General features: G+C 41.3%; 1 protein-coding gene across 4 annotated transcripts in view; it reads right to left on the bottom strand.

Annotated features, from left to right (window-relative positions):
- The window catches only part of ANO5 (anoctamin 5), a 61,854-nt gene extending 42,104 nt beyond the window's left edge, over window positions 1-19,750 (bottom strand). Inside the window, exons 1-3 of one of the 4 annotated variants that reach the window (XM_056353389.1) lie at window positions 19,506-19,750; window positions 7,799-7,843; window positions 4,990-5,060 (exon numbers count right to left, since the gene is read on the bottom strand). In XM_056353389.1, the coding sequence (XP_056209364.1) occupies window positions 4,990-5,060; window positions 7,799-7,843; window positions 19,506-19,566 (177 nt within the window). In that variant the 5' untranslated portion in view covers window positions 19,567-19,750. The remainder of the gene's footprint in view (window positions 1-4,989; window positions 5,061-7,798; window positions 7,844-19,505) is intronic. The other 3 variants (XM_056353391.1, XM_056353390.1, XM_056353392.1) reach the window with 3 other exon arrangements.
- Window positions 19,751-19,952: the final 202 nt, after the last annotated feature.

Below are 19,952 nucleotides of genomic sequence, written 5' to 3'. Positions count from 1 at the left end.
CGTACAGCTCCTGACCTCTCCACTGCACACCTGCCCCCTCATCCAAGCTGGTGCCCTTACACCTGCTTTTCTTCCACCTCTCTACCCTGTACTACTCCTACCTCCTCCACAATTAAATGTAAATATGGGGTTTAACCTCCCACTGGTCCTCATATGCTGCCTGCACTGTTTCACTCGGAGATAAAATACAAGTAATTTTAGTGAAACATTAAACTGTGAGATGAAGGCACATCTAGCAGAGTCCTTGGTACATTCCCATGCATTTTGTGAAATGCTTTCCTGTTACTCTAGGGAACTTCTGCTCTCAGTACAACTGCCTGAAATTAGCTCAAGTCACAGGGGTAAGTAAGGGTAACTATTGTAATTTTGGCCATCAAACCTTCTCCTGCACATGTGAGGTTTAACAGCTCTGGTAGAGAGACACCACTTTTTCATTACGTGCTGTGCATAGATTTTGCCATAAAGGGGCTCCAATCTTGTTTGGGGTGGTCATACATTATCAAGAGCTAACCAGTGTTTTCACGAACACTCGAACAGTCCAACTGTGATGAGTTCAAAGCCAAAACCAACGAAGGCTGGCAGCAGTGGAAGCAGTGTTGTATGCGTCATTCATACTTTGGAATCCCCTCTGGTAACTCTTTGATGCACTCTCTCCCCAAGAGATCCCTCAGATTGTTTTGTAGTTACACTTCTTTGAAGTCTTTTTGTATTTCCATCTAGATTTTGGAACTGATTTGGTCTGTCTTCACAATACTAATAACAGTGTTACATTTCTCTCTCCCTGAAAACCCACAGAACTGAGAAATGAACAAGCAAGGAAAGGAAACTTACACTATGATGGTGTTTCTTCAGAAAAAAAACAACAAACCAATTAATTTCTAACACCTGCAGCACCTGCTGCTCTCCAAAAAAACCAAACAACAAACCCCTAAGTGTAAATATCCCCGATTGTGGTAAAATGCATTTCTTTTAATACATTTTATCAAGCTCTGTCAATTTACTTCTGCTAACCTGGCTTAAATACAGACAGCTTGTTCTCAGGTTTTCTCACTGTCAAGTTACAACATAGAAAATGCTGATAAAGAGGAATTTTCAGTGAGCATATTTCACTGGTGTGAAATTCGCAAGAAAGGTGAAAATTTAGTATTTAACTGCAAAATTAATTCCTACCGTCTGACAGCTAGAATAGGGCACAACCCTGCAGCTTTACTCACAATAGTGCAGCCATCTGCCTTTTATGAGGGTGAGAAACTAAGGGTATACATATGTACAAAGCAAACATTTTAAGTTACTTGGTAATTCTTAACTGAAATAGCAGACAGACAAATAGTCCTCTGTATATCTAAGAGGTGTAAACTACCAACTAGTGACATTCTTCCACAAAACACGTACTACTTTTACAGTTATCCCACTTCAACAGTCTACAATGTTACTACCAGGAAATTTAATATGGATTCTATATTTTAAACTTTTCTTCAGATCTTGAATAATTTAACTGATCTCCTTTCCTCTTAAGAATGTGAACTCTTGTCAGTGGGCCTCATCCTCATTTGCTTTAGAACTGGAACAACTGACTGAATAGAGATGCACCATGCTATCAGAACAGAATTGTGCCATTACATATTCTTCTAGCACTCTCCGCATAAATATAAAGCACAGAGGAAAAACAGATTCTCAGGTTTTATTTAATTTATTTTCCAATTTGCTTGAAAAGACTTTCAGAGGCATTTATGTATTTCTTCAAACAGGAACTCCACTAAGATTGATTCAGGTAGATTCTACATGGAGGCTCAATTAGGACAGTTGCCAATCCCTAACAAAGTGACCGTCTGTGAATTACTGATTTAATTTGAAGCTGCTATGAAGCAGCACCTATTTAGAAGCATCCTTCTCATAGCCTTTTTTTCCCCTCTCCAGTAATGCTGTTAGCTGAAAGTATCTCCTTGTCTCCCTGCATGACAAAGCATCTAGAAACGATTCATGCTGTAAGGCTTGTAATAAGAAAAGCTGTCAAACTCCAAGTGATCTTTGTCCTTGTGGGAAATTAAAAGAAGAGGAAAACTAAGGGGACTCAACAAGCAGTACATAAAATAAAGAAAAAAGCACAGGGTAAAACAGTCAAGAAACAGTGGATTAGAGCACAAATGCAAAATCATGGAGGAGGAGCAAATGCACCATTGATGGCAGACTCAATCGCTTCACGAGTCCTGAACTTCACCTGACTTTTGCATACATGTTGGCAGGCTTCACTACAGATTGGTTTTCACCTTTTTTTTTTGTTTGTTTTATTTGCATCATTCCTTATGTCCAAGTCACAGACTCCTTTACATACCACAAAAGAAAAAAAACTAAAAACCCACTGAAATTTGGATAGGTAATGTTTTCCACTTTCTGTATTTACGTCTAGATTTCGATTGTTCCTTCCTCTGTTGCTACATCAGTGATACGGCCTTCACTTTTTCTCGCTACTGCTGAAAAGAAGCATATTGCTATTGCATGTTATGCTGCTTTTCTGTAAAGAAAAAAAACACAAAAAAGCCAGCCTAAGCATAATGAAGTTGTGACCTGAGTGTACATTCATTTAACTCTTTCCCAATGGTCCTTGTACAAATGAATTCCAACTTTGCTTTAAAATTACTTGTCTTAAATAGTTTTAAGAATTCCAAGTGCTCATTATTTTCCAGCTACAGAAACAAAGTTAAGTACATTGCTAAGTAACAAGAAAATTACCAACCTATCACAGGAATGAAATCATAAAATGAGGGAAATGTGCTATGTGACAAAACAAGAACAAAGCACGTTGACCTGAGCTCAGAAGGGTCTTGGTGAAAGTAGGAGAAACCATGGCTTGTTTTTCAAGCTAGGACAGATGACCCTTGTCAATTCCTTGATGTGTTCCCAAAGGATGACAAAAGGCAGCCTAGCAAAGAACTGAGGGAAAAGGAATTCTTCCAGTTCATACAAAACTGAAGTCGTGACAACACACGAAGATAAAGGATTAGCACTTTAAGAAGAAAAAAAAACACACACCCCCAGGGCTATCTTACTGTTGGAATGAATTAATGGAAAAACTTGAAGGATAAACTTAACCTGAATATCTAGGACATTAATCATCAAGAAGTAAGCCCGTCACAGCTGACAAGAATGTGAAACTGGGCAAAAAGATTAAGAGTAATTCTGTAACTTTGTGTCTGCCTAATGCATAGAAAGCAAAAATCAGATAAATGAGACTGTATTAGGGGACCTAGGGTAAGATAATGCAAAGCACAGGAAAATACCAACTTAAACGTAAGCAAACATCAGATAACCATTGATCTGGAGAAACAAACTAAAGCCAAATAAGCCACCTCTTCTAAGAAAGAGAGGGGAAAAAAAATAAGAAAATCAAAGCGTCAAGTCAACTACAGACTAATACTGCCAATATGACAATACTGTGTGATATTTAAGAACAAAAATTATGTAAGGAACATGTGTAAGTAGAAAATGAGAAAAGGCAGCATTAAGTTACCAGTGAGAGATTTTTGTGGGTAACCAAATATATTTTTCTTAAGGAGACTACCCCCTCTCAGACAATGAAGTGCTGAAGATCAAAGCTGCCTTTCCCACCCCACCATGAACCCTTCACCCTTCAAGCAAAAGTTCAAATCTACATATACGACACGTGCATTGCACCCTTTCTCCCACGTTTCCTGCCTTTTCCTAAGTTCTAAGTCATGAAATGAAGTCTATCAAGCTTTGGTGAAATAGGTCATCTACATCCACTTGGACATGCCCTAAAGGAACTCAGAATAAGCTCCAAACTCTGGTACTTATGGTATGATGATTCATATGCTGTAATTGGTGATCACATCTATTCAGGGTTCACAGAAGTATTTGATATGGCTGTTCATTGAAAATTTTCCTGGAGAAAAAGATTACTACTACTGCCACAACAGACTCAGAAAGTAGCTGGTTAAGCATACTAACAATTTTTAAGGTGGAACTGGAAGATTTATGAAGACGTTACACGATATGGTTACATGTGCTGACAGAGTAAAGATGTGTGTAATCTAGGAAGCACTTCTGAGTGCTTCACATGACCATCTCCAAAATTGCCTCTTCAGAGGTAGGTGAGGACAAGCTTTACTCTTAAGAAGCTCAGTAGAACAGCTACAGTTTTTCAATACTCAATTCAATAGACATCTTTCTGATGAGTGCTTGTGGCCTGTATGAGACTACTTCAGAGCAACTCTTTCTTTTCCTATCTAAAACTCTTTCTGTCTTCCCCTAAGCATACCGTAATAAAGAAATCAGATAATAAAAAAATAAAATACAAATTTCAAGAATGCATATTTTCAGTGCTCTTTAAATCTGGTTCTTAACGGAGTAATAACCACACCCACCACTATTTATTTAAGATATCGTGTGCTGTATATAGTAAGCAATGAGGTACTGTGAAAAAACAAATAGCTGATGATGCTCTTTGTATTGCTCATGTTGCAAGGAAGAGGTATTCTTATAACACAAATCTTCACCTGTTTTGTCATAAATCTTGCTGCACTGTCAAAAAGTTACTAGAGCAGAGGAAAGCATGAGTGCCTTGATTTCCCTATGAAGCCAGCAATATAATACACAGCATAAAATGAATTGTTGGGTCCATGCAGAAGCATTATGTTTCTCCAATTGCCAAAACAATAAATGATCGTATGATTCTCATTTCAAGACTGATACTGGAAACACTGTTAAACCCATACTGTTTTCTACTACTACTGCGGTGTACTACTAACACTGGTAAGTTTCTTGTAAGACTCAGAGAGTATTGCTGTTATATTCATGGTTTTGCTCCTTCAAAACACTAGGGGAAGAAAATGTTTACATGGATAAAAAAGGAGGTATAAGGCAATCTCAAAAACCAAAATACTGTTTTTTAAACTAATTCTCTCTTTCCAAACCACCGTTCCTCTTTCCTCCTTCCACTAATATGTTAACGCCATCGGTACTGTACCTTACCTCAGAGCTGCTTGGGACTTCTGATCCTGAAGTTGAAATAGTTTCACATAGAGGTCCATTGCATTCTTCCCCTAAGGGACATAGAAAGAAACACAGATTCACATAAATACATTCCGTATTTTAAAATATTATTGTATCTGAAAACAATGTGAACCTTGAAGGCACGGAACCATCAACAAGCAAAAGCAAAAGCTGGCAAATAATGCTCAGCTACAGAAAATCTTCAAAAATGGCACTTTGAAGGGAAAAAAAGGGCTGTGAGATAACATACTCAGTCTGTACTACCTAGTTGTAACCTTGCAGTCACAGAAACACATTCTTAACAGAGACAAACAAAAATTTGTCAGCATCACATATCTTTCTTGTCTCAAGTGTCTGCTAGGTTACTGTCTGCGAGGGTCTCACACCTAGAGCTTTGCTGCCTCAGCTGTAAAAGTTTAATTATCTCTGAGGTTGCTTGCTAGAAATTGAAGAAATTGAATTAGTTTCTGTGTTGCTAAGGGATTAATGATGCATAACCTCAAGATTACAGATGCTCACATACCAGAGATATGACAACAGGATCCAAAATAGCAGTATCTTAAAATTACCAAGCTTCTTGATCTTTTTTTTAAAAAAAAAGAAATCCCACAAAACCATCCCACCTCCATTTTAACAACAGCATTCTACTCCAGCATGACTTTCCCACAAATATAGTCAGTTCACCAAGGGCACTTACTTAAATGTTAACATTACAGGGAAATATCACAGAGAGTATCTTCAGATCCCTCAATCATACTGAGACATTGGCGGGGTTTGTGGCTCTGAACTTACTCTGTCACCAGTTTCCTCAAGAGAGCAATTCAGAGCCCATAAGCTAGGCTCCTGCTCCAAGAACTTTTTGTAAACAACCAACCCTCTGCTGATCAGACAGACTGGTTTAAATCGGGCATCTCCGTAACTCTACCACCAATGGAAAAAAAGTGGTTTTAAAAACAGCTCATCACAGTCTAGAGCACGCATCTAACAATGGTGCCATTTTCTTCCAACAAAACTATTCATCATACTCCCTTCTCCATCAAGGAAGTGCTGCTGTGTCCAGCTTAGACTGGGCAGACGGACTAGCACATTTTAGACTGGACTGCTGTTAAGACAACTGCAATATGATTATTCCTACCAATGAAACAAACCTACTCTTTTTTTCCTTTTTTTGGTAACCTGTAAATATTTCATGTCAAAATTGCATCCAGGCAGGATATAAACTGGTTCTTGAAACATCTGTAATAAGCTACTTAACTAGAGCTTGAGAACATTTCATTTCCTATAATTTCTTTGTCTAAGTTCACTTATAGAAAATGGTATCTGTAATTTATAAGTGTACATATGATATTATGATAAACTGGGCAATGTTATATAATGGTATAAAACATAAAATGAAGTTTCTAAATGCTAAGACATTTTCAAATGTTACGTGCCATCCTGCTAAAACAAACTATGCCTGCAAAATCTATATTAGTAGATAGAAATTGAACACTGAAATTCTACTTTATGCACTCGTAGAAAGGTGCTTCCATATTTTGATACAAGTGTAGAGACCAACATTAAATTACCTCTAAAAAGCTGGCATGTAAGTAACTAACTTGGGATAATTCTTCCTACCCAAATGCATCATAAATGCTGCAGGTACTACACCGTAAGGGAGAACACTAAACACAGGAAAGCTTTACAGGAACAGCTTCAGCACAGAACTGAATTCAGTTCACATGCCAACGCAGCAAAAGTGTTTGAGATGCACAAGAAACAAACGACACACAATAGCAGAGTATCCTAGTAAGAACACTTAAGTCTTGACTCCAAAAACAACAGCTATCTAAATATTCAGATGAAATTACATGAGAAACTGTTTCTGCAAGGACAGAGAGGCTCTGTCTCCATACAGGGCTGGCTCTAAGCTTACGCAAACTCAGTAGCTGCCCAGGACAGCAGACCGCTGCCTGATGAAAGAAAGGCAGCATCACCATCCCGCTCTGCTGCCTGCTCTGCCTGCAGCCCTGGGGAGCAGGTGGCTGTTGCAGCTTTGGCCAAAGGTAGCAAGCCCAGGGCCCAGGAGCATAAAGCCCAAATGTTCTGTCACACAGCCTTCCGTGGCACAAGTAGCCTGGCACCTTTTGCCTGGAGCAGTAACTTTCAATTTGCCTATGCTGCTGAGAGGACTTGAACCAATTCTGTGGCCTAACAGCCGCCTTGGTGTTTGACTTTTCTGGATTGTCCTCTCTGTACTTGCAAAAGCTTAACCTCAGGGACAAGCACAATTCAGAGTTCTGCATTTAAAATTTTCTTCTAGTACCATAGCTGATTACTTATGGAACTAGGGGAAGGAAATTCTTTCGGTATCTCTGAGGATCCAGGGGAATAAAACTGAAGAACCCTAGAGAAGCACAGAAGATGACAAAGAGAATGAAAAACATATTAACCAAGAAGTACCACATACTTAATACATTCACTCCCTGAAAACACACAAACAGGTTCCTGAGCAGGAACAGCGCAAGAAATGCACATCCAAGTCCTGCAGGAAGGCGTGAAGGAGCCACAACCCACAACTGCAACAAACACCAGGAAAGGAGATGCCCAATTAATTCTTAATGAAGAGAGCTGCCCGCGGATAGCTAAGAACTGACTTGCACATCACATTGCAAAAAGCCTGGCTCATATGTGATACCAATGACTCATATGAACCTAAGTCTAATTTCCAAGAGGCTCTCAGCAGAGAAAAAAAGGACACAGGATGCACACAAAAGGGAGGAAGGCATAACACTGGCAAGTACGATACCTTCTGACTGCGATGGCTTGAACTTGGTGAGAATCACAATGTCATCTTTAAAAGGAAAAAAACACTTCAGTAAAAAACAGAAGTAATATCCACTTCTAACATGAACTTATTTAATAATTCCCCTCTATTCTTTACAATACAGCCACTGTACGCAGCAAAAGAGTAAGCCCTGGAAACCAGAGACTGTGACCTAGACAGAAAGCACAGAGCAGGTTCCTCTCAAAACACCAACATTCACCTTTTTGTCTGGGCACCTTATTTGACACCACAAAGATCTACTTTGCCATATCAGCGGCAGAGAGACCCGTAGTTTCTGCTAGCCAAGAGAACACCTTTAAAATTCTTCAAGAAATTACAACTTACCTAAAGATGGAGGTAAAACAACATTCTGATAAAACCAACGTATTTAAGGCAATGGTTTTGTTCTTCAATACTAGATGCTCTACTGTATGTACAGATGTAGAAACATCTGCACACCAAGAAGAATGAATGAGAACATCTAATAAATATAAGTGGCCCTACAATACAAAATTCATTTGCACAAACTGCTGTCAGCCCTTGCAAATGTTTTATTCAAAATTAACTCCAGAACAACACTGTGACCATCAAAACTCATTGTTTCAGACATACGATTTTAATGGTTATTCAAATCATTGGCCTTTCATGGGCAGGCACATACCCTAGCTGAAAGAAATTCCTCTTTCCTAACGTAAATATAATCTCCAACAGCCTTACAGTTCTGTACACAGCTATTTGTAACTCCTTAAAAATGTGTGTCTTGGGGTTTGTATATTATTGGAAAGAAGCGAGCTTAACACCGCCTATAATTTTGTGGTATTAACATCTGCTGTCCCAAACTACACCCTGCCACAGGGCAATCTATTTACAAACTTTTGGTATGCCACCCCTAAGAATTACAGACTATTTCAATTACAGACCAGGATGATCAAATTGATAGTAATCCTAACAGTTCATAAAAATCAACACTCAAAACTGAAGACTGCAAAATGTAATTATGACTGATTTTGCCTCTTAAAATACAAGTAGTTTATCCCACAAAAAAGGTCATTCTATTAGTGCAATCTTATGATTTCTGCAACCAGCATGAAAAATGGCTTTTTGTGTAATGAAATGATTAGTCACTCTACAATAGTTTTAACGCTGTCCACAGTGCCTGAATCACTTTCTTTTTCTACACGGCAAAACTAATGATTTAACTAAAAGATGAAAGGAATTTAACTCCACATCTGGACCCATTGGTTAAAGAAGCACTTCAATACGATGAATATTTCAGGAATCAAAAAAACGTCTTTCAAAAGTTTCTTATTCATTCCATAATGAAAAATCCCAACCCTTAGTGGTCTAGACACCAACATGTTCAGTATTTTTCAAAGATGCTACCATATCTGCCGTTTACAGAACCGCCATGCAAGCTGTTCACATATGACTGGCCATCACATATTTAAACTCGGATAGATGGGTTGGAGACCATATGCATGACCTAGTGACCAATTCTCTTCGATGCCTACCATGGTAATACAGACTTCATAAAACTAAAAACAGACATTGCCTGCAAGTAAAGCAGCAGTGCAAAATACCTTGTTTATTTTGACAGCTGCTGTTTTAATTTAATTGTCAATGATCTCATAAAACACAAGTCAATGTATTCAGTCCTGTCACAAAAAAAGTAATGACGCCTTTGTAAATCAAGGTCCTCCGTAGCCCATTTTCCAATAGCTGGGCAAGGTAAGCAGCACAGCTCGATGACACCACAGGACTAGTGACACATCCCCCTGCACCAAACACAAGCCGCACATTCTCTGAGAGACACACAGCCTGACACAGGCCATGTCCTGCTCATGACAGCTGTGCCTCAGCTAGGCAAATACAAGGTGCAAATACAAGCCCAGCCACAGGACTGCTCACTTGACTTCATTAGTAGTGCACGTTGTGGAATGGTTTTTGGCTTCTAGCACTCTCCCGGACAGAGCAGAAACACACTCTGGCAGACACCACAGGCCAGGTGCTGGTCTTCAAAACAGTATGGAGAAGTCTGCCCTGCTTGGGAAAGAAGGGAGTTTAGCCATATGGACATGGCTGGACCATGCTACTTGTCCTCCAAGGACAATGAAAAAAATCTTTGGTCTTTTTCATTACTAGCACAAGCACAGCCAGGGATAATCGAGCATCTTAAACCATACCTAACCTGCAATTTCCCTGGAAGATAATGAACTCTGTCACTTCAGCATCCTCAGTAAGCTGGGATCTGCTGGCAGATGGGAAGAAGAAAGCTTGGCCGATGACACCACACTCAAGGTACAGCTAGGCATGGAGCAGCTGGCGTGCTGCAGTCTGGCACTGTGCAGAGCCACTCCACATCAGGAAACAGCAACAGAAAGCAGCTCAGTTTTCCTTTCTTTCAACTGCTGTCACCCTGATTCAGCTGCACCAAGCAGAGCTCTTTGCTAGCTGCATTACTACCAGTAAAAATGTTAATATATTAGAGGCTTCTAAAGCCAAGTGGCAACTAAATAGACATTTTTAGGGATCAAAATGTTCATTTTGCTACTAAAACTAGAAAATCACCTGCACTTGCACACTTTAAAGACCTCTGACAGAGCTATTCCAAAGGCCAAGTCAGAACCAGGACTCTCAGGCAGCTGTTGATAAACTGTTTATTGTTTAGCTGCAATAAGACAGTATTACTATGGGTCCTGCTATTATTTCTCAGCATTGTTTCCAAACTACTGCTTCCATTTATTTCCACCATTTTCTTAGACACAGTAACAGCATCCTTTTCAGCCAACAAAACCAAGCAGGTAGAAAGAGCTTCCAGAACTGTCATACTGTTCTGCATATGTCTGACACCTTTGATGTATCAGTTTATACACATACATATCCCCAGAGGAAAAAGCTGATGGTCCAGGTAAAATGAAAAAAAAAAAACAAACCAAAAACCAAACACAAAACAAAAAAACACAACAAACAAAAGCCACCCAAACCAAAACCCCTGAAACTTACATTGCAGTTGTTATGAGGCAGCTACTTTGTACTATAAAGAAAATTCCTAATATTCATTCTTACCAAGTAACGAAAGAAAATTTTATTCCTACATGTCTTGATGTTACCATCATAATTAAGCTCTGCCATTATTCAATAACCTCTCCTGTCTGACAAAAAAAATCCATTTAAAACATGATTATTTATCACTAAATCAATGTGCTATTTACAGGACTGTATTCTTTGCTCCTAGAAGATCACCATGGGATTACTGTTGTGGGATCGACTCTGACCCATTTCCACCTTGATAAGGAGTCTGATTTTGCCCTGAGTCACTAACAAAAACGCAGACTGAACAAAGGCCTCTCCAGAATAAGGTCACTCGTTCCAAGTAAACGCCATAATGACTGTATTCACCAGTTCCATACCTAATAAAAACATACCTTTAAAATGACATATTAACCAATTTATGTGTATGTCGACCGTAACCTCCCAGAGCTGGGTGACTGAGTTACCATGGGGAACTGAGGACCCACCTAGTATGCTGGCTCCTGAGCAAGTAAAATAAGTATTATTACTTCACCTGGCATCGTCTGAAGAGTAGTAACTGTGCTGCTGAGCCAAAGATTCAGTCTCAAGATTATCCTTGAAGTGGTGGTTTATGCACACTCAGACATGCTCCTAAAAATTTAGAACTATTTCTTAACAATGAAAACATTAAAAGTTTCAGTAAATCCAATAAAATTTATTGGGAACATGTTAAAAGAATGTTATTATTCCTTTAATAAAAAATATTAATTCAAGTATAGGCTGTTTCATGGACATATTAATTCTCAGCATATGTTTAATTTTTTAAAAAGCGATTCCGCAGAACAAATATTTATTAACAGGTAGGAAGTAAAAGAAATAACCCTGTTATATAGACATAAATATATACAGATGAGAAATCTGCTCCTAACAAGAAGAAAATCTCATTTAGCATTTGGAAAACACATTAAGTCCTCAGTTCTGTTCTCTATTATAGTAAATGGATATTTAAAATCACAGCTTGAGGTCTACCCTCAGCTGCCTTGCTTCTGAAGAACCATAAACCTCCCCTTTCAATTAAAAGCACTGGGCTAAAAAAAGGGGGGGGAGGGGCAGCAAAGAACTGTGTAAATCTGGTTTTAGCAAAAAAGCACAAGCATAGTGTTGTAACACAGAACCTGAATGACATTTTAACGTGGGTAAGGCAATAACCACTACCATATTGCATGTACCAGCACAGACAATACTTAAAGCATGCTATGAGCACTGAAGCTGACACTTACACCTTTCAGGTACCATCATTTTACAGACCACTTCACAGAAACTGATTAACAGGTTCAAACACAACTGAAAAAAGAAACCCAGCCCAGTGATAGCTGGGAAAGACAGGTATTTTTAAAATCGTGTAGCATTTACATGCATTTAAGTAAGGGGGAACAGGATGGCAAATAAACCTCTGAAGAGCAGGGTGGTAACATGCCAGACTGTGGAAGTCCCAGCAACTCATGAAGCACTATGGCTGTGTTTGTTTGCACTTAAGACCATTTATACGTGCAGGGCCAGGTTTCATAGCACTATCTGACCGATGATGCAAACAGCTCAGGCAATGCACATACATGTGGCGGGTGCTCTCACATCTCCGTCAAGAAAAGATAAGGAAAACTGAACCACAGTATTGCTTTTCATCACAGCCCACGGGTATTACAAGCACTTCATTAAGTGTTAGGTATAGACTTGTTTTCCTAGTGTTCCCAGAGACACACTTAAAATTTCATAGCATCATTCATTAATGCATTTCTCCAACTTGCACTGAAGTCACTGATGTCATCCTGAAGCAACACAAACTCCGATTTCTTTTGGCATTAGCAACACCCAAGTTTTTAAAAGTTGCAGAGAGCCCTAAGTACTATGTGTTCTATGGACAGACGTTATATTCCCATCCTTGTATGAGAGATGTTCCATAGATACCGAAAGACAGAAGTGATGCATGAAGAGGGAACTAACAACTGAGAAATAGGGATGAGGTTTAGCATAAACTAAAACCCCATATAACTTTTACTTTTATTAAGAAAGTAAAAAGCAATATATAAAACACTACACGTTGCGTTTACTGTCCTCTAGCAGTATTCCTCCGTTTCATTCTACCCAGACATTTCATTTCCGATGGCCAATTTCATCTGCAATTTCTTGTTCCTCCTGGTCCTCATGCTCTACCTAGTTCAATACTATTTTGGCTACGCCTCCCATGAAATGTGTCATTGGGGATTCTGCTCGTGTCTTCACCAACCATTTAATTTTCTCATCTTAAACAACATAAAAATACACCAACATAGGAACATTTTTTACAGACAAATTCCAAAAACTTTTTTTTTTCTGCCCAAATTAAAGACAATGGAACAAATCTGGAAGTCATATACTGACCTCAGAGAGAAACAGTTCCTATCAATCAAGAAAATGAGCAGGGCAATAGACCCTGGCTTCTTTTTATGTAAGCACAAGTCAACTAACGGGACTGAGGCAGACAAAGACATCCAACTTGCCAATGGCCTCAAAACCACATCTGCTAGTCATTACTCATTAGCATGGTATATTTCTAGCACACTATAAGTTCTGCAAACACAAGTTTGCTGATTTCCAACCTGATAGTTTAGAAAACCCCTTTCAATAACAAACCAGTCTAATTTAGGGCTGGTGCAGAGAATTAAAGGGCAGCCATTCACATCACGAGCCCTACCCACATGGCTTGCTGGGGTTCTGCTGTCTTGCCAAAGGCCTCAAATTTCACGTTTACCCTTGGGAGCCTGCTAAGGAAGATGAGGGGATCCCATGGGATTTCTAGTTATAAGACTGTACTTCACCCAATGATATACTGATTTTCTAAAAAACAGCAGTTGGAACTTCCCTACCTCTACTGGCCCTTGCTGACCAGTGGGGAATGGCTCTAACTGTACCAAAAGACCAGACAAACCAACAAGATGTAATAATGAGGTGATTATATTATATTGTTATGTGTAAACGAGTGATCCACGTGCACTGGGAAAAGAAGTCTGACTTGAAACAACAGCTTAGAATGAAGTCTTTAAACACAAATAACATCAAATGTTGGTCTATTAATTTATTCTTAGTGGTCAGATCTGTAACAGACTACTACAATACAAATGCCAAAAAAACAAGTAAATCCCATAATCCTTTATAGGATCTACTGAAAATTCCAGATTACAACTGTGCTAACAGGATCTAGGACAATTTGTCTCCTCCTTTCTTAGGCACCAGTGACAACTAAAGCAGAAACCCTACATTAGCAGAACGCAATGATGAAAATGGAAGCTAAAGAGAGACTGATGGTAAGCCTACAGTGTGTAAGAACGTGCTAGCTCTGCCTTGCTGTGGCGTGAAAAGAGTGATCCAAAGCTACATGCATGTATTAAGTACACAGAAATAGACTCAGAAGCCTTTACTGGATTACTGCAATACAAGTACAGCTGTTCTGGAGAACTACACGTACACATAGATTTTCACATTACATCCCTCAGCCTACCCAGGCTAAGGCAAGTTAAGAATTGTAGTATATTACGTAAAGAGAGATAATTAGCCCTTACAATGCATGTCAGCACAGTTGCACAAGTTGTGAAGCTTTCAGCATTGGTTCAGGCATCGTGCCTTATTCTGCACTTTTTTACCAGTGGTGGCCAACTAGCCTGCTAGCACACCGTTCCTTGGCATGCCTCAGACTGAAGCAATGAACTTACACAGGTTTAACAGCTGCAGGTTCTTGCAGGAGGCCCTTCAAAGAAAAACACACCTCTCTCCAGTATAACCTAAGTAACCCAGTCCCAACCTAGCATCAACTTCTCCCCCACACAATGGCTTAATCTATTAATTCCTGGAGTATTACTCAGCTTTCTGCATAGCCGACACCTCAAAATCCTTCCATATTTACTTATAATTGCAAGAACTATCCCTAGCAGTACAACACAAGGATCTTCCTGCCCCTTTGTGCATTTACACACATGTGCACATAAAGAGCTACCGCAAAATATGATGAATTTACCACTAGATAGTGAAGCACAACCTGGCAGCTACAACTGCTCTTCAGTTCAACCCACACATAGCAAAAAAAACAAACAAAACACCACAACCAAAAAACTAGTGGAAAAAAACCAACCCTGCATTATTACCTCGCCACTTAGTATCTGGCACAGCAACTCTCACAACTTTTTTTACATCACCTATATCTTCTGAATTACATGTTTACATTAGGTGACTGTACTTCTCCACATATATACAACTCATTTAGTATCTGTAAACTAATTAATATGAAGACAATGCTGTTTGGTTTTATGTTGGGTGTGTGTGTGTGTGTTTTTAAGGGGGTTGGGGGGCATAGTTTGTTTGTTTTATAAAGCATTTGCCAATAGTTCTCAGCACAATTTTAAACACACCTTTTCAGGAACACCCTTATATCTTACCCTACTTTCTCATTGCATCATACTAATTATCAATCGTTTGTACCCAGGTGTTAAAGTGCCCTTCCATTTTATGATACAGTTATTTCTGTATAGACTTTACTGGAGTGCAAAAACTAGCATTTCAACACAGCTTTCCATTCTTAACACATGATGCTAATGCACCTGTTAGATAAAAGCTTGAAAAGCAAAGTAACTTTTGATTTTGTTTTTAAATTAAGAAGAATTACTTACAAAATCCTTCCAGGGTGTGACAACATACTTAAGGCATAATTTCATTGACCAGCAGCAAAGACTGGGAACTTAGCAGCTGTAGTTATACTTTCAAAATATTTAATCTTACTCAGATCCAAAGTCAATTTTTTATTTAAAAAAAATTAAAATCAAGCCCCTATGCACTGGAAACCTGCCTTTCTATTAGTCCAATAAACACCTCTAAATGGGACACCACACCAGAACGTACCTTATGTGCAAAGCGCCAGAGAGGAAAACCCTGAAAGAACATCACTCTGCCCTAGACTGCAAGAGGATTTCAGCAACTTCCTCAGCTTTTACTCGGTATTTGCAGTCCAGAACCTCTGTCCCCAGCTGGAACCAAGCCCCTCCTCCCGGAACCGGTGAGAGGGATCAACAGCTGCAGAGCATTTTCTTTCATTTTCTGAGAAAAAAGGTGAAGCTGAAAACAGATCCCTTATTACATAGAGGCTAAAAAAGCATTCACCTGCGATGGGCAGGACAGTCACTCAGCTCTTCACCTGAGGGAATTCAGCTGTGTTGCCCAGCTCTCCGAAGACGGGCTTAAACATCCCACATAATTGCTACTGGGTAAAGGTGGCATGCCAAAGACTTAATCCCTCCTGTGGAGCTGCTCTGGTTGCTGCTCACTGGGCTGCAGAGAGCCCAACTTAAAACCTCATATGCAAGGTCCTCGTGTAAAAGAAAACTCCTTTAAGTCTCAGTCACCAGTCCAAGGCAATTTTATTTATTTTTTTTTTAACTAACACAATCTCTGGATGAAAATTCGTATTTAACAACTGTGATGTGATGGGCTTGACACTTCCATTTTCCTTATTAAAGGCACCACAGTTATAAGGCTATACTGTGCAAGCTGTTGGGATCAGTTCCCAAAAGCAAGCTTTCCTACTACGAACTGGAGTTTGCCGTGAAAAGGAGGTTTACCTTCCAATAACCAACCTGTATTTACACTGCACCCCCGCAGTGACGCATTGCTGCCAGGAAAGAAATTCCACTCAGGAGCTACACACTGATTGGTCTAAGGGAGTATTTTCTTCCCTGCCTTTTATATTCTGAACTATGTCTAAATCTCTTGGAGCTTTTATTTCATTACCTAGGAATAATCCTTCAAACAGCTTTAGGGTTAACAAACCCTCCGTTTTAGCCGGGTGGGAACATGATAGCCCAATTCAGTGTTTCCACAAATAGATCAGAAATTGCTACATACATTGCTCCAGTAATTAGACACAGATGTAGTTTTGAACAGAGGCCTGTATTTTATGTTACTAGTATCAATCACAATAATTCTGATTAAGTAAGTGAAATATCACTCTATTAAATGACAGGAGTATATGGCCCTGAATGCTGAGGCATTATGAGAAGCCAGCACACTGCACAAGAGCAGTTTGCAAGTCATGCCATCAGCTATACCCAATGTTTTGCTGCCTTTCTCAGGTGGAACGCGAGGAAGATGACAACAGACCAAATAAGCATTTGAATTCCCATCAGTCTTAGAGCATTTCCAGGTCAAACCAGACTCCTGGAAGTTTTAGAAGGGAACCATGCATATCAGGGCAGCATATTTCAAATCATAGCACAGAACCAATTACAGGTTTCCAGAAGATCCACAGTCTTGGGATATACCCCACACCCCAGCTACTGTAGCATTTACATTTCATGCTGGAAAAAAAGACTGAAAGAGAGCACAGACACGAAGAAAGATTTCTAACAACATACCGTGGTCTTCTTCCTCTGATATTTACATTCCAATTTTGCAAGTTCAGTTTTCTTCAGTTTTAATATTGGAGGTAAATGCCACACATCTTACAACAGAATGCAAAGTCTCGTACACTGAAATGGACATTATTACCTCACGCGAGTGTAATTCAACAGGAACCCAGAAAGCTTCCTTCAAGGTAGGCGTTCTGGTGCAGTCTCTGAACAGAGTCTGCAAGTTAAACTTTCTGCTGCTGGTAAACCGTTGTTCATTCCCAGAACCTGTTCCCTCAGCATTCAAATTTCATGAAAAGCAGTAGGAAACCTGAATTAAATACACATATACTATCCAAATATGAAGACGTATTTAAGGAAAGTAAGTAGCAGATGTTTTTTCTTCTGCCTTGCTCCTCCTGACTCACACAGACCCTGCTTGAGCACATCAGCCATCTATAGCTTGGAGCCTCCTTAAGAGGCTATCTTCTCCTTAAAAGTGCAGAGCAGATGTTTAGATCTATGAGAAGTCCCAGCGGCAATGTAAGCATACTGTGAAGTTTTTCTAAATCATTATTTAAGGAAGATTATTTTTTTTAACCTTGAGAGATTTTTGGACAACAAATGAACATAAGATTTTAAAAAGCCTACTCACTTTATCCCATATTCAATTTGTTTCTGTTTTAGAAAAGTGATTAATGAAAAAAATTGAACTGGTGCCACATTTTATATGTATAGTTATGTGCCAGTATGGTAAATCCTACTAAATCATCCTTGTTCGTTGAAACCCCTCGAATCTCCTTATCCCCAATGTTTACGACTATAAAAAAAAACCCAAGACAGTCATTGGAAAACTGAACACTGCAAAATTATGTTTACAAGCATCTTTCCCTGAACAGTTATCACCCATTTTGTAAATATAAATAGTCTCAAACTACTTGAGAACAACCACAGCAGCTCAGCCCTAAGCACTTTTCATTGCTCACAGGCAGCGGGATGGGCAATGACTCAGGCCTCCCCACAAGACTCTGGAAAAGCACTGCTGGCCAAGAGGCTGGGACACCCATCCGACATCCATCTGCCTGGGTGCCAGCGCCCCCGGGCTCGGAGGGCAAGCACGGCTGGCACTGGCTGTGGGCGCCCGCCTTGCCACAGTCGGACACCTCTGCTTCCGTCACGTAACCACCTCCTTTTGGGAGATTTCCATAGTCGTTGCCTGCTGGCATAGCTCTGAAACAAGACTGTCAAGTATTTTGAAAGTCATGATTCTACACTAGTGCTCAAGATGTTTAAGGTGGCATTATATGTTTTTCTACAAGACAGTGTAGTCAAGCGGTGAGAGAAAACTCAGAAGCCAAGCAGCCAACCCACCCGCTTAGTGGTTCTTCCCTGCTTTAGGATCTTCACTTCTAGGACTGATGGCAAAGCGTGATTCCCAAAAAGAAATGTTTCTTTTAAGTAGCTACAGAATCTTTCTGAAAATACCACCGGACTGTCTCCCATCGGACTGTTGATTCACGTTGCCAGATGAGACACTGATAAATACACCCAAGTGTCTGCGTCATGCTGTTTTACGAAATCCTAATACTACCACATTTATTACGAGTAATTACATTATATACTGACACGAACTGAAAACTGTACCCTGGTTATTGCTAAAACAAAGGCAGGCGCCAGCAGCAAGGCCCGGGCCGCGCTGCAGCGGGCGGCGCCCCGGCTGGCCGGGTACCGGCGCCTCAGCGGGGGGGAGACCGGGGGGCTGCCCCCCCCCCCGCCCCGGCCGCCAGCTCCGGCCCAGCCGGTGCTCCCTGAAAGGCTGGAAGTTTGCTGTTAGGCTGAGCGACCTCTATATCTGAGGGGTGTTTAAAATTAAAAACCAAGGGCCATCCCTCGGTTTTGTTGCGAGCTGCGCGCTGATGGAAGAACCATTTTCTTCAGGGTTTCTCTGGTGTAACGCCCTCACCCAGCCACCCACAGGCAGAGGTGTTCCAGTGCAAACCGCAGGATTCCAGACAGTCAGGAGGCGTCCGGAGTCAGCCGGGACCATCCCCACCGCCCAGCCGGCTGAGCTCCGGGGCGGCACGGCACCCCCAGACGGCCCCCAGGTCGCCCCGCCGCCGGCGCGGCCGCTGCCTCCCACCCGCCACGCGCCCGCGGGCCCCGAGCCGCCACGGGCAGGAAGCGGCGGCCGCGCCCAGCCCCGCAGCACCCCCCTCTCGGCGGGGAGGCGGAACAAAGCAGCGAGCCCCCCGCTCCCCGCCATCTCCTACCGTCCGCGGACAGGGCCATCTCGATAAGCGTCTCATTCGCCTTCTTCCCCAAACGATTCATGGTGGCCGCCTTTTCTCTGCTCCTGGCCCGCGGCGGGGGCTGCCTCCCGCCAGCAGACGAGGGAAGCGGGGCTGAGTCAGGGGCTGGGGGGCCGCCCCATGCATGCGCACAGCCCGCCGAGGCGGAGCGGGGACCGGAGGCGGGAGGGGCAGGCGGGGGCCGCCCTGCGCGGGTGCGGCCGGTGCCGGGGGCGCTGAGGGACCCGCCCGCTGGCCGCGCCCGACGGGGGCTCCTGGTTCCCTGGCGGCCGGGCTCGCCTCGCTCGGGGCTGCCTTAAACCCTTCGCCTTTCCGCTACGTAGAGAGAAACGCCCGAAGGAGAAGTGGGATCACTGCCAGAACGAGCCGTTACGCACTCGCTCAGTCCTTCAGGGGCGTTTGGGAAAA

Source organism: Falco biarmicus, chromosome 10 (assembly GCF_023638135.1).
Source record: "Falco biarmicus isolate bFalBia1 chromosome 10, bFalBia1.pri, whole genome shotgun sequence".
Taxonomy (NCBI): domain Eukaryota; kingdom Metazoa; phylum Chordata; class Aves; order Falconiformes; family Falconidae; genus Falco; species Falco biarmicus.
The sequence above is the reverse complement of the archived record's forward strand: the minus strand, read 5'-3'. Positions and strand labels throughout refer to the sequence as shown.